At 40.3% G+C, this 15,264-nt stretch overlaps 2 protein-coding genes across 2 annotated transcripts in view; both read left to right on the top strand.

The window, feature by feature from the left end:
• The window catches only part of LOC113141381 (ladderlectin-like), a 29,884-nt gene that overhangs the window by 14,507 nt on the left and 113 nt on the right, over positions 1-15,264 (top strand). The window lies entirely within an intron of this gene.
• On the top strand, positions 6,665-8,256 carry LOC113141150 (type-2 ice-structuring protein-like). The gene is made up of 8 exons (XM_026325393.1): positions 6,665-6,769; positions 6,848-6,941; positions 7,178-7,222; positions 7,325-7,363; positions 7,481-7,584; positions 7,694-7,828; positions 7,939-8,047; positions 8,156-8,256. The coding sequence occupies exons 2-8, from the start codon at positions 6,881-6,883 to the stop codon at positions 8,230-8,232; spliced, it is 570 nt and encodes a 189-aa protein (XP_026181178.1). The 5' UTR covers positions 6,665-6,769; positions 6,848-6,880; the 3' UTR covers positions 8,233-8,256.

Here is a 15,264-nt window from a genome sequence, read left to right as displayed (position 1 = left end):
CTGTACAATAATGCTTCCGCAAACACAAAGGAAGCAGGGAAGTACTTATAGAGAAAAAAACAAAAGTAACTGACAACAGGTGAAACTAATTCATTTCATTTGAGTTAAGCTGCCGGGGACCAGTGGAGGGGAAATAGGAAGTCGTTTCAGTGTAAGGGTCTCCGGCAGGAAGTCTCAAAGGGGAACCATGACAAAAGGTTTCAACTTAAAAACTGAAAGTCCAATTGGCACGACTCAACCTGTTCAACTCTGTAAGAGTTAGACCTCTGAAGTTTTCCTGACTACGTATTACATACTGCACATTTCCACCTGTTGAATCACGTCAAGGCAAACAAAGGGATTTATACTTCATACAGTCCTTCTATAAAACATGAAGTATGTCCTGAATTGTCAGGACATGGTCATTTCTGTATTTGAGTGAAGTGACTTGTGACCAAGTATGGCTCAGATTTGTGCTATGCATTAAACCGATCACAGTGTACGCACACCGTGAACACACACCTGGAGCCTGGAGCAGTGGGCAGCCAATGCTGTGGCGCCCAGCAAGCAGTTGGGGGTTCAGTTCTTTTGCTCCAGGGTCTCCCCCTCAGTCGTGGTACTGAAGGTGGAAAGCGCGCTAGCTATTCACTCCACCCCACCAGCAATTCCTGCCACTCAGACTTGAACCCGCAACTTTCAGGTTACAAGTCTGACTCTCTATCCATTAAGCCACGACTGCCCCCTTCATCACTTTCATCAAAGGTACTGCCCCCAACAACAACACGGAAGTGAAAAATTCATTGACAGCATCTTTCTGGGATACATGGAAGAGGTTTACCTTCAATGCAAACTCAAAATAAATAAACCACTGTCAGTGATTTGCTTCCACTGTGTATTTTCCTTTTAGCCAATCAGAACTCAGATCTGTTATCGGGTGTTTGTTGCTATGTGTCATGGTGGTCTTATATCATATTGGGCCAGCAGGGGGGCAAGGGCTCAGCTCATCCTGATCCACTGATACAGGTGCTTCATATTTCAAGTGTTTAAAGGCAACTACACCTTGGCACCACTGTTAGACCGGAAAATAACTAGCAGGTCACTAATGTCTGATACCTGACAGGCAAGGCAAGGCAAGTTTACTTATATAGCACAATTCATACACAGAGTAATTCAAAGTGCTTTACAGAAATAAAAGACAGGTTAAAAATACATAAGCAAGAATAAAAATGAGAGGCATGCCACCGCTTTGTCACTTTATTTGCCCCTCATGATATCGACTATCGGACCACGCTGACCCATATTTGTGGGTCCCCTACTTTCAGTTTGCCCCTACTAGGGTACTAAAAGTACCTCAACACAGACTATCTGCGGAGACAATCCTGAGTCCCGGACTCTTACATCTAGGATCGAGTAGACTACAGCCGGAGGTTCCAAACCCCTTATTTAAGTAGACAGACAGTCTATCTTTCTTTGGGTTGACTTAAAACCTGATCAGTAATACCAGTGAGACCAAACAGCCCCATCAGTTACACTGACAACACTTTAGGTAGATGAGTGGTTTATAGATAAACAGTCTGACCTGTTTTCAGTTTGGATTGGATTAGTTAGTGCTAGCACTGCAGTGCTATTTGACTTAGGTTAAGTAAATGTCACTTTGCTTAATTTGCAGCTTTATAAACAGGGCATGTATGATAAAGGTATGATAAAGGGTAACAGAAAAATACAAATTGTGGTGTGTGATACAAGTATTTCACTCACCAACAAAGATCCACCATCACTTACCCAAACAGCTCCCAGATCATGATGAAAGGTTGGATAAGAGTCTTTAAAACTGCCTGTTGACTCAAGGTGAAGTTTTATTTGTTCATGCTGATTCTAGGCAGGTGGAATAATAAATATGTTTGTTCAGGACTGTAGCAGCCTAACTTTTGTTAATTAGCAGTAACATGAAGTGGAAGCGGAATATCGGGTATTGGGTACCTGATAAAAAAGTCTGTACAAAACCTGATGCCAATTCGTCCAAAGGTTGTCAACATTTACCCAGAAATTCTCCACCTGCTGGGTTTTTTCTTTTATTTACATCCACAACGTCAGCAGCAACAATCTGTTTACAAGGGATTTGAAAGGTTTTTGTTGTATCTCTGCTGCCTACAACTGTCTACACTGTTCAGTCTGTCCTGCTGACACGTCTGAACTAATAAACTCTGATTAAAAGTCATAAAATGTTTCCAGCATAAGACATCATAGAATACTTATTTTGATACTTATTTACTTAGTGGTGAAACTGTGAAATTGATTCATGGCGTTTCTGAAGAAGATGTAAGCTCAGCAAACAGCCTCACTACATAAATACCAGTGAATCGAACTCCCTGATCATCTGGTGTCTTGTCTTTGACAGGCTGTCAGTCTTTACAGGTCTGTTCCCTACAGAGATATCAGCCTCATCTTTAACATCTGCATCATCTTCACCATGAAGACTCTGATTCTGGCTGCTCTTCTTTGTGCCCTGTTGGCTCTAGACACAGCTCAGGGTGAGTATTGTGGTATATCCTGCACCCTGTATGTATATGAAAATATAATTCATATTCATGTAGAACATACATATATGCTGGTATTCTATATGCAGTACTGTGCAGAGTTGTAAGCACAAAAAGTAAAGTATGCTTTCAAAAATAACACTATAATGAGCAATATTTTCTTTTTAGTGGTTTTTTTGTATCATTCTTGATTCTTTTTTAAGTTTTTTAGTAATTTAATTGATTTTCTAATGGAAAGGCTAACAGCCCCATTATAGTTCTCTGGTCTAGGGGCCCCTTAGACCCTCTGGGCCCCTGCGCCTGTGCCAGATAGGCCCGTTCAGTAATCCATCCAGGTGGAGGCCAGGTGTAAAGTGAAACAAACTCAGGGGCGTGGGTCTAAGGACTCTCACCTAATTTACATAGCTACCTGGTAAGCCTATGGGTCTAAGGGTGGAGTGACACCAACCTGGGAGATAAACTGGAGGTTTCAGTCCAGTTTTTTTCTTAGTCTGAGGAAGACGCCTGGATGGGTGGTGAAAGGTGTTATGTGTTGGAGTTGGTGCTGGAGAGAAGAAGGGAAGAAGGAGAGGTAGGACCCAAATGCAGAACCAAAAAGACTTTTATTCCTCCTGGGATCACCAGGGCATAGGGAAAAACAAAAACACAAAGAAGAGCCGAATGAAACGGAAAAACTAAGAAGAACCAAATGTAACAGGAAACAGAGATAAGCCGAATGAAACGGTAGCATACATATAAATTTGGCAATAGGCAATATGCAACTGTACTGTACAATAATGCTTCCGCAAACACAAAGGAAGCAGGGAAGTACTTATAGAGAAAAAAACAAAAGTAACTGACAACAGGTGAAACTAATTCATTTCATTTGAGTTAAGCTGCCGGGGACCAGTGGAGGGGAAATAGGAAGTCGTTTCAGTGTAAGGGTCTCCGGCAGGAAGTCTCAAAGGGGAACCATGACAAAAGGTTTCAACTTAAAAACTGAAAGTCCAATTGGCACGACTCAACCTGTTCAACTCTGTAAGAGTTAGACCTCTGAAGTTTTCCTGACTACGTATTACATACTGCACATTTCCACCTGTTGAATCACGTCAAGGCAAACAAAGGGATTTATACTTCATACAGTCCTTCTATAAAACATGAAGTATGTCCTGAATTGTCAGGACATGGTCATTTCTGTATTTGAGTGAAGTGACTTGTGACCAAGTATGGCTCAGATTTGTGCTATGCATTAAACCGATCACAGTGTACGCACACCGTGAACACACACCTGGAGCCTGGAGCAGTGGGCAGCCAATGCTGTGGCGCCCAGCAAGCAGTTGGGGGTTCAGTGCTTTTGCTCCAGGGTCTCCCCCTCAGTCGTGGTACTGAAGGTGGAAAGCGCGCTAGCTATTCACTCCACCCCACCAGCAATTCCTGCCACTCAGACTTGAACCCGCAACTTTCAGGTTACAAGTCTGACTCTCTATCCATTAAGCCACGACTGCCCCCTTCATCACTTTCATCAAAGGTACTGCCCCCAACAACAACACGGAAGTGAAAAATTCATTGACAGCATCTTTCTGGGATACATGGAAGAGGTTTACCTTCAATGCAAACTCAATATGTGTTTTTCTTTGCTTCTCTTCAGGCCAGTGTGGAGACAAACCAGCTTGTCCCTCTGGTTGGACTGACTACAAAGACCGTTGCTTCTTCTATGTTCCCAAACTCACGACCTGGCCTGATGCTCAGGTAATCAGAGTGATGTGGATTCAGTCCACAATGATTCTACACTGTTTATTTGGTCTGTGTTCACTTTAACACTGGCATCTATTCCTGCCTTGGTGTTTTCCTACTACTCAGCTCATTTTGCTTCTTTACTGACTCCAATTCCCCTGTTCCTCAAGATAAACTGGTCTCAGTAAACACTTCTATGTAGCACTGACTGGCTGCTGTGCCTTGTACTTACAGGTCAGAAGTGCTGGGATAATAGTGTCACTATCATCGTCCATCTGTCTGCGCCAAGAAAGTATATTGATACCTGGACTGGAACAGAGGCTTCAAGTACCCGTCAGAGACCACCTGAAACATTGAGAGATTTGTTACTGCTTATCTTTACACACTCACCTGCATTTGTATTATCAGACTCATTAATAAGATGAAGGTTTTATACCTTGTTTTATTTCTGTTCTATGGCTGTAATGCTACTGAAGGAAGGAAGAGACAAGTAACATAAACAGGAGCTGGACTGTCTCTGAGGTTTTGTGCCTTTAATAAGAGCAGACTGAATGTGTTATGGAAAGAATGCTTTGAGCTCCACTTTATTCTGCAGTCTGACTCTTCTTTCTTGGCTCATGTCAAAATAAAAGTATCAGCATTGAACCCAGTTGGTCTGTGTTTATGATTTTTATGGGTCCTGTTTTCCTAAATATCAAAGACCTCCAGCTATAAAACTATTTAAAATGTCACTGTTCTAGCAGTACCTATTGTAAGACGTTTTCACTAAGGAAACATCATCTAAACTTCACCCTGTTAATATTATTTCATCTAAAACACAACAACTATTGTCAAAACAAAACACACATTCTCATTTGAGAAGAGACCAATCTGGAGCACGATTAACTAGCTCCATTTATTGGTGAAAACAAATTACACTCATGCTTTGTGTCTCCGTCAGAGACAAAAAGAACATAATCATAACAAGAACAGGTAGGGAGCCAATGAGGCACAGGTGCAGAGACCACAGACAGGAAGAATTACACAATAAGAGTCTGACAGGTTGTGACAATAATAGGTCAGGGAGAGTTGTTATTGAACAACTGCTAAACTAGATACACGGGGCAGGGATTGCCATAGCAAATGTTTAAACATTATGCAACTAGAAAGCTTATGAACAGGACAAACATCAAGTAAGTATAAATAAATATATTAAAAATAATTTGGTGTTTCAAACCACAGAGTTGCTGAAATAAAACCACTACAATGCACTGAACACACACCAAATAACTTATATCCTTTATGTCATAAGTGTCATGGTGTTCTGTCTCATGCTGTGACAGGAACGTACCAATTCGTCAATAATTAAAATAAAAGGCAGGGAGCAAATGTTTTCTTTAAGATGAAACTTCACTCTGCTTGGAAAGCACAGGTGTCAGATGTGCTTTGGGCAATATGTGAAACTGACTAAGGCACTGTTCAACCAACACCATCACTAGATAAATACTTGATGGGAAACATAATGAATAATCGTTCCTTTAAACAAATTAAAGCTGCCCTGGGGCTGATTTTTGAATTATGCCGTTTCTGTTCATTTTACTAAGTGTATTTAGTGATGATCATTATTTAATATATTCTGTCTCACAGGTTATTTGGTTTGTAGCAGCATCAAATAAAACCATAATTCTTAAGCTAACAAACTGCACAGGAACCAAGTCTAAAGTCTGCACACAGTCACTCTAACATGCTGGTGCTCAGCTCGTGCCGACTGTGTAACATGTCTGATGTAATGGATTTTCATGTTAATGGATTTTTCTGTTATACGAGTAATGTGTAAAAATTCAGAGACAAATTAAATACTCTACAGATAGTCACATCAAATGTGACACAAATGTGCGACGAGGGGTTCTGAAAAATCACCCCACAAAAAATGCAAAATCTAAAGTTTATGGTAAAACCTTCTTCCGGTGTCTGCATGGAGTTTTTCCTCCCACAGTCTAAATATGCAAGTAAGTTAGGATGCTAGGGTGCTTCACTGACTTCACTTTTCTCTACATGTCACAACACTAAAACTAGGAGCACAGCTAATTTTATACATGGATGGCACAATACCGTGACTTCATTAACTGTGTCCAGACATGTTACAACAAAATGAGTTACAGTTATAAAAAACAGTAAGCAAACATTTTCTTTTCAAAGACATTAAAGCTTTCTTTAAGGCTTGTATTGGGGAGGTGTCAGATAACCCTTGGGCAATTTGTGAAACTAATTAAGGGCGCTGTTGGAACCACACCAATATGCCAGTAAGATGACAAATAATTTTCTCCCTGCCCTACAGCTGACTTTTTTTAATATTTGGAACAAATTCATGTTTGCATTTCTGTCTGTGGTGCGCATAAACCTGGTCCCAGTTTTTTTTTTTTTTTTGTACCTTTAACTGTATTTATTAAACGGCAGTATGTGTGCATACGGCAGTAGGTGTGCAACACCTCTACACATTCAGACTGATTCTGCAGGCTGGCACGACAGAGACGAGTTAAGAGAAGATCATTTCACCGCAGGTAAGTCTTCACCTTTCTTTCCCTTAAAGTACGAGGTCATTGGTACAGCTACTATTAATGTCTTTCTCTTCATAAAAGGTTGTCGTCTTCAACATCTGCATCACCTCCACCATGAAGATGCTGACTGTGTCTCTATTTGTGTGTGCAACGATGGCTCTGGCCAGAGCTGGAGGTGAGTATTTACATTCAGTTGTGAAGTGCTGTTTATGTAAGTACTGTAAATGTGTTATTGCTTTCACTGAAACCAGTTCTTTGACATTTTTAAAAGTTTATTAAAAAAATATAGTTTAAGTAAAAGTTAAAGTACTAGTTAAAATAAGATATGCGTGTGCTAGGAGCCTTGTCATCTTTTCTTAAAATACTGAAATATTCATTTATATAAAGGATCTGATTCATTCTTCCATTTAGTTATGCTACAAGTCCAAGAAGAGACAGAAGAGAGTAATTTAGAAGGTGAGTGTTCAGTGTATTCCTTCAGATTCACAATGTTTGTTCGAAAATGAAATAAGTAGTACGTCAAAGAGATGTCCTTAGCCAATAACTGTTTTTGTTCAGCTTTTACAGCTATACCCCCACTGACACAAACCATGCCAGGTTGGATATTTTAACCAAAATACATTACATGTTTGCCAAATACTCTACAAACAGAAAAGCTGTGCCTACATACAGATTAACTATAACTATGTGTTATATATTTATCTTTGAAAAAAGGATATTTTAATGGCTGGGTTCCAACTTGCCCTAATGGCTGGACTATGTACAGCACTCGCTGTGTCCGCTACGTTCCAGAAATGATGACTTGGGCAGAAGCTCAGGTAATGGGCAGGATGCTTTCAAAGTGAACACTTTACACCTGCTGAAACTACATTCAATTTTTGTAGAATGTCACTACTACAGTTGTTTTTCTGTTTATTTCCACTAAAGACAAACTGTGCACACATGAGTGGACACCTTGCATCTGTATATGATGCTGAGCAAGCCAATGAAATTCGTAAGGTGATGATGAATGCCGGTCAACAACATAAACAAGTATGGGTTGGAGGCTCTAATACACCAGAGGTACATCAACAATTATAAAGAGTTATGAGAGTTTTAAAAACAATTATGAGAGTTTTAAAAACTTTGTTCGATTGATTCTTATTAACATTCTGTCCTACATTGCTCGACAGGATCATACTTGGTACTGGAGTGATTATTTGAATGTGAATAAGTTTCATCATTGGTGTCATGGAGAAGATGTAAAACGCAAGCATCACTGTTTACACCTAACATTTGAAGGTAAATCAACTATAACAATGCTGTAGAGTATTAATATTACTACATAATGATGCAAAAGGTTAGAATCTTAAGTTTATTTACTAATTACTATGTTGTTGGTACTTACAGAAAATGATGCAGGATGCTTAGATGGCATGGTGTGTGGTGTCCATTTTCCATCTGTCTGTGCCATAATTATAATGTGAGTCCTGGATGGAAAAGGGGCGGAATTCACTTCTGAAAAACACCAGCAAAAGTGTCTGAAAACCATAAATGTCATGTAAAGCCTTTATTTCTTTTCTATGGCTGTAACGCTACTTAAGGAAGGAAGAGACAAGTAACATAAACAGGAGCTGGACTGTCTCTGAGGTTTTGTGCCTTTAATAAGAGCAGACTGAATGTGTTATGGAAAGAATGCTTTGAGCTCAACTTTATTCTGCAGTCTGACAGTCTTATCTAATGCAAAAATAAAAGTCTATCAGAATTGAAACCAGTTGGTCTGTGTAAATGATCACAATTTAACAAGTGTTTCAGCTATGACACCACTAAATAATACTGTACATCATCATTTATGAGCACTTATTCTAACATTATTGAATATCCTTTCATGCAAAAAAAAAGTATCAGCATTGAACCCAGCTGGTCTGTGTTTTATGGCTCCTATATTATGAAAATTCAGGTCAAAAAATAAAATAAATAGATAAAGCTGCACATCATTTTAATACAGTTTATTGTTAATTCCTTAATTTTTTCAACTTTTTCAGAATAGTTGTGGTTCTGGGTGGCAGGACTCAAATGATGTGCAGTATTTCAGGGGGGATCAGGCTCACAAATTAGCATGAACTGAATATATTATGGACAGAAATATGAAAAACATGTGACTGTTATTTAAGATACAAGAGGAGACAACTAAAGTGTCCAAACCTCATTCTGTCTCAGAACTACAGCTCATTACTGTGACACAAGCATTTTACTTACTGTCATACATTCCTCTGTGTATCCACCTGGGGGCGCTGTTCTCTACTATTCCTGAGGAGATCTGCTGTTTAATGTGATGACTGATCAGACACACACTTTTCTAAATACACTGATGGATGCACATGGATCAGTGTCAGGAGACCATCAGTCCTAATGTGTTCAAACTGTAACTAGTAGTTAGACTTTGAGCAGCATTTACCTTCACTTGTCAGATCAGTCTCCTTTCTGTTAATCTGAGACTTAAACCTGGAGATGACAGTTTCATGATACTTCACACTGCTCTGAGATTCTGTTGCTGTGTCCTCTAATGAAATTATTTCACAACAACTAGTAAACAGTTTTCACTGACCTATGATCCCTCACAAACACATTTTCCTGTTTGTCTTAGAGCCACATCAGCTGAGACACGTCTACATGTTTCTGCAGCTCTTATGTTCATCCATCCATCCATCTTCTCCCGCTTCTTCAGCTGGGTCGCGAAGGCAGCAGCCTAATTAGGGATACCCAGACTAAGACCCAGTCCACAGAAGGGCGGCCCCACATTGCTCTTTCGGGCTTTTCCCAGCTGGCCCCAAAGGGGAGATCCAGCCAGAAGGCACTCGGCAACAGGCCCCAACCCCATGCCGGGCAACGTCACGGTCCTTGATGTTCGTTTCATAACGGGTTTTATGTTCATATTCAGCTAAATACCAACAGTTCTGAAGGAACCTGGTCTGTGCTTTAACAACACACTCAGGAAAAGCTTGTTCATCAACATGTCTGGCTGCATCAGGAAAATGTTCACTATCAACATTTGTTTTCTGCCAAATTATCCAGTGTAGAAACACAACTGGTCAGCTGCTACTCCAGATGTCACAGGCTCACCACTGACCACTGGGGGGAAGAGTCCTTTACTAAACCTCATGGTGATCCATCCTGGTTCAGCTTGGCCCCAAGTGAGAGACCCACAGAGCTGTACCCCACTAGCCTGCCTAAACACTGAGAACTCAGCAACACTAACACAGACGCCTTCATTCAGCACATCAATACTGTCTGAAACTCTTAGGGATCCTGGATTCTCAGTCTTCATGTGTCCAGTTATTTCCTGATTTGCTTTCACTGTGTATTTTCCTTTCAGCCAATCAGAACTCAGATCTGTTATCAGGTGTTTGTTGCTATGTGTCATGGTGGTCTTATATCGTATCGGGCCAGCAGGGGGCCAAGGGCTCAGCTCATCCTGATCCACTGATACAGGTGCTTCATATTTCAAGTCTTCAAAGGCGGCTACACCTTGGCACCAGTTAGACAGGAAAATAACTAGCAGGTCACTAATGTCTGACACCTGACAGTCCATCTTTCTTTGGCTTGACTTGAAACCTGATCAGTGACACCAGTGAGACCAAACGGCCCCATCAGTTACACTGACATCACTTTAGGTAAATGACTGGTTTATAGACAGACAGTCTGACCTGTTTTCAGTTTGGATTGGATTAGTTAGTGCTGACTAACACTGCAGGCCTGTTTGACTTAGGTTGAGTAAATGTTCTGTAATTTGCAGCTTTATGGACAGGGCAGGTACCTGAAGCCACCAAGTGTTTCATTAATGTGAGTTTAAATGATAAAGGGTAACTGAAAACTACAAGTTGTGTGACAAAGTATTTCACTCACCAACAAAGATCCACCATCAGTTCCCCAAACAGCTCCCAGATCATGATGAAAGGTTGGATCAGAGTTTGGTTTTCCTTAAAACTGCCTGTTGACTCAAGGTGATGTTTCATTTGTTCAAACTGATTCCAAGAAGGTTTAATATTGAATATGTTTATTCAGCATTTAGCAGGCTAACACTTGTTAATAAGCAGTAAACATTAAGTGTAAGTGGAATATGAGTACCTGATACCTGATATGTCTATAAAGCCATGCCGCTAGTATGAGCAAAAACTACAGCTCCCATCAACATTTACCCAGAAATTCTCCACCAGCTGGGTTTTGTCTTTTATTTACATCCACAACATCAGCAGCAACAATCTGTTTACAAGGGATTTGAAAGGTTTTTGTTGTATCTCTGCTGCCTACAACTGTCTACACTGTTCAGTCTGTCCTGCTGACACATCTGAACTAATAAACACAGTAAAAGTCATAAATTGTTTCCCCTTAACACATAATAGAACATTTATTATTTTGATACTTATTTACTTATTGGTGCTTCACTGGGTGGCATCTGTGAAACTGTGAAATTGATTCAGGGCGTTGCTGAAGAACATGTAAGCTCAGCAAACAGCCTCACTACATAAATACCAGTGAATCGAACTCCCTGATCATCTGGTGTCTTGTCTTTGACAGGCTGTCAGTCTTTACAGGTCTGTTCCCTACAGAGATATCAGCCTCATCTTTAACATCTGCATCATCTTCACCATGAAGACTCTGATTCTGGCTGCTCTTCTTTGTGCCCTGTTGGCTCTGGACACAGCTCAGGGTGAGTATTGTGGTATATCCTGCACCCTGTGTGTAAATCAAAATAAAATTCATATTTATGCAAAACACATATATGCATGTATTGTATGTACAGCACTGTGTAAGTTTTAGGCACAAAAAGTAAAGTATGCTTTCAGAAATGATACTATAAATAGCAATTTTAGAATTATTTTATAGTGGTTTTCTCTCATTTCAGTTTCTGTGAATCAATTTTTCCTCATTTTGTGGAGCTTTTTTTTTTAAGTTTTTTACTATTTAACTAACTTTCTAATAGAAGCGCTAACAGCCACATTATGGTTCTCTGGTCTAGGGGCCCCTAAAACACTTTGGGCCCCTGAGATAATAAAAATAATAGTATTATTAATAACAATAATAATAATAATACATAAGCGCCTTTCACAACACTCAACATCAATTTACAAAAAAAAAGAAAATAAAAATTAAACAAGTACAAGTAAAGCAACAGTTAAAAGCAACATATAATACAAAATGCAGCAGTGAAATTACCGTCAATATGCCGTTTTGAACAAGTGAGTTTTGAGTCTAGATTTGAACAGAGGGTGAGAATTGATATTGCAGATGTCTGGAGGGAGTGGGCTCCAGAGTTGGGGAGCAGAGTGGCTGAAAGCTCAACTCCCCATGGTGCTTAGACGGACAGAGGGCATGGAAGAAGAGGACCTAAGGGAGCAGGAGGAGGTGGCGTGTGAGGATTTTACAACAGAGCAAATGGTCACTGACTTAAACCAATGTGGGGGTTGAATGTTTGCTTGACCCTTTCATGGTATGTGGTTCTGTCTGTTTATTGGTTTAGTGTTTTAGGGTAGAAGGTGGTAAATAACTGTCCATAATTTGTTTCTTTTGATGGTAAGAAGACTGAAGATAGTGCCTGAACAAACATGTGGAGTCTGTTCAAGATTAGTCCACTCCTTTCTTGTCAAAGTGTATATAAACCTGGTGTTGTAACACAGAGTGTGAGGACTTCTGCAAGGACGTCCTCTCCGGGCCCGTGATTAAACCTGAGATGATTCATCACACTTGTCGTTGTTTTCTGAGAATTCTCAAACTTAAAGAAATTTCTACCACAGGCAATGTGGAAGAGATCAGACAGACAGTAGGGGTTATGGATGGACTTAAATGTGAGAAGGAGGATTTTGAATTAAATTCTGAATTTTACTGGGAGCCAGTGGAGTTGCTTTAGGATGGGAGTGATGTGATGAAAAGAGGGGGTTTTGGTAATGATGCAGGCAGCTGAATTCTGAACCAGTTGAAGCCTATGGAGGGATTTGTGGGGGGAACCGAAGAGGAGAAAATTACAGTAGTCGATACGGGAGGTGACGAGGCTGTAGACTAGAACAGACGTGGTATGGGCGGAGAGGGAAGGGCGGAGACGATTAATGTTACGAAGGTGGAAGTATGCAGACTGGGTAGTATTATTAATGTGCGAGTGAAATGATAATGAGCTATCGAGGGTGACACCCAGACTCTTATTCCACTAACTTTCTGAGACAGACATGTTCGGGAAATCTATACATGAACTAAAGTTCCTAACACTTGTACAAGATTCAGTTCTCTGCTCAAGAAAATGAAACGTTACTTCTGGTTGATGCCTCATTGACCCCAACTATAAAATGCAGAGATTCTGTTATTGAAGTTTTAACACTCTGTAAGAGTTAGACCCCATAAATTTACTACAAATTATACTGCACACTTCTACCTGTTGAATCACATCAAGGCACCAAATGGATTTATACTTCATACAGTACTTCTATAAAACATGAAATATGTCCTGAATTGTCTTTATGGTCATTTCTCTATTTTATCACTTTCATCAAAGGTGCTGCCCCAAAACAACAAACATGGAAGTGAAAAATTCATGAACAGCGTCTTTCTGGGATACATGGAAGAGGTTTAACTTTAATGCAAACTCAATGATATGTGTTTGTCTTTGCTTCTCTTCAGGCCAGCCTGGAGACAAACCAGCTTGTCCCTCTGGTTGGACTGACTACAAAGACCGTTGCTTCTTCTATGTTCCCAAACTCACGACCTGGCCTGATGCTCAGGTAATCAGATTGATGTGGATTCAGTCCACAATGATTCTACACTGTTTAACACTGGCATCTATTTCTGCCTTGGTGTTTTCCTACTACTCAGCTCATTTTGCTTCTTTACTGACTCCACTGTCTGTTTATCTGCACTGTAGAAAAACTGCCAGTCCCTGGGTGCAAACCTTGCATCTGTGCGTGACAAAGACGAATATGCGGCTATTCAGAATGTGATACTCTCTGCCAGCAAAGACAGTAAAAAAGCATGGATTGGAGGCACTGATGCACAACAGGTAACAGATTCTGACACTTTACACTCATATACTATCGTCTGCCTCATAATGAAACGCCCATATTAATCAGTATACTACTCAAGTGTGTTATGGTAGTTGAAGGCAATGTAGATTTGAGTCCATCCATCGCCTACTGCTTACTCTTGGTATCCAGGGTCACATACATGCATGTGACACCATACAACACCACTGACTCTCCATGCTAACTGTGTAGTATCATAACATGTTTTATATGTAGCCTATCTTTGGAGATTTTGGACCCTCCCTACGGGGCCTGATCCCACTTTGGAACCACTGTGTTAAATTTGCACTGTGTGACCTGGCTGCACCTGCACCTGCAAAACTGGTGGTGAATTGTCAACTTGCAATGACATTTGTTCTCTAGATTAAAACATCCTGACACGGTACCATTGTCTCGCACCTGTATGTATCCTCATTGACCTGTCAGGACCGTCTTGTTTTGTAGTTAGGTAAAACTATTACTCAACCATGTTGGTAGTACTCCAGTAAATTTATGCCACTCTGTGTATCCAGAGAACATCTTTCTCAAAGACAGATTTAAAAAGTCACATTGAGGCTGTATGCCTCTGCCAGCCAGCCAACTTACGCTATGCATGCTGGGACACCATACATCACCACTGACTATGAGACTCCAAATTTGAAGAAATCTCCTCAAGGATTTGCTGACATGTCACAAGGGGATAAATGTCAGTGTGACCTTGACCACCAAAGTCTAATCATCATTCAGTCCAAGTGGACACTTGTGCCATTTTGAAGAAAATCCCTTAAGGCATTCCAGAGATCCTGCACTGACAAGAACAATACAAACAGAAGGACAGATTGACAAGATGAAAACTTCAGGCCTGTTGCCTCAGAGATCGTTGGCACACAGGTATAAAAATGGATGTATAATATACCTGAGTAACTCACCTGAGTAAAATCTGTGTGTGTGAATTGATTGGTGAGTTATTTTGTGTCCCCTCATCAATCATAACTAAACCAACATGTTGACAGCATCAATGGCAGCAAGTGTCCACCCCAAATATGAATAGTGAAGCACAGGCTGACCTGTTCTTTCTCCAGATTATGATGACAGTCGTCGGGGTAGCTAATACTCAAATATTCTGAAAGTGACGTGAATGAAAATGGTCATAAAAACAAAAACATTATTGTCCTGTTCTCTTTGTCAGGAGGGTACATGGATCTGGAATGATGGAACACCTTTCATATATACAAACTGGTATCCTAGACAGCCTGATAACAAGGATGGCAATCAGAACTGTATACAAATGAACTTCAAAGGTAAATCACCAAACTTTGGTAATAGTAAATCTGTCTATATACTGATGCGACCATGGGCTCAATAGACAATCTCAGGTCTTGGTCTGTAGCACTGACTGATGTTTTCGGTACTTACAGATTCGAAGCTCTGGGATGATGGAGACTGTATGCGTAATAACCCATCTGTTTGCTA

This window comes from Mastacembelus armatus, chromosome 18, assembly GCF_900324485.2.
Source record: "Mastacembelus armatus chromosome 18, fMasArm1.2, whole genome shotgun sequence".
Classification (NCBI taxonomy): Eukaryota; Metazoa; Chordata; class Actinopteri; order Synbranchiformes; family Mastacembelidae; genus Mastacembelus; species Mastacembelus armatus.
Note: the sequence above shows the minus strand (reverse complement) of the source record. Positions and strands in the feature narration are given on the sequence as shown.

Excerpts from the sequence above, each read along its gene's own strand:
- LOC113141150 (XM_026325393.1), top strand. The coding sequence starts at position 6,881 with ATGAAGATGCTGACTGTGTCTCTATTTGTGTGTGCAACGATGGCTCTG. Across the intron at positions 7,364-7,480 it reads ACTGACACAAACCATGCCAG|GATATTTTAATGGCTGGGTT; the intron begins GTTGGATATTTT and ends CTTTGAAAAAAG. Across the intron at positions 8,048-8,155 it reads TTTACACCTAACATTTGAAG|AAAATGATGCAGGATGCTTA; the intron begins GTAAATCAACTA and ends TGGTACTTACAG.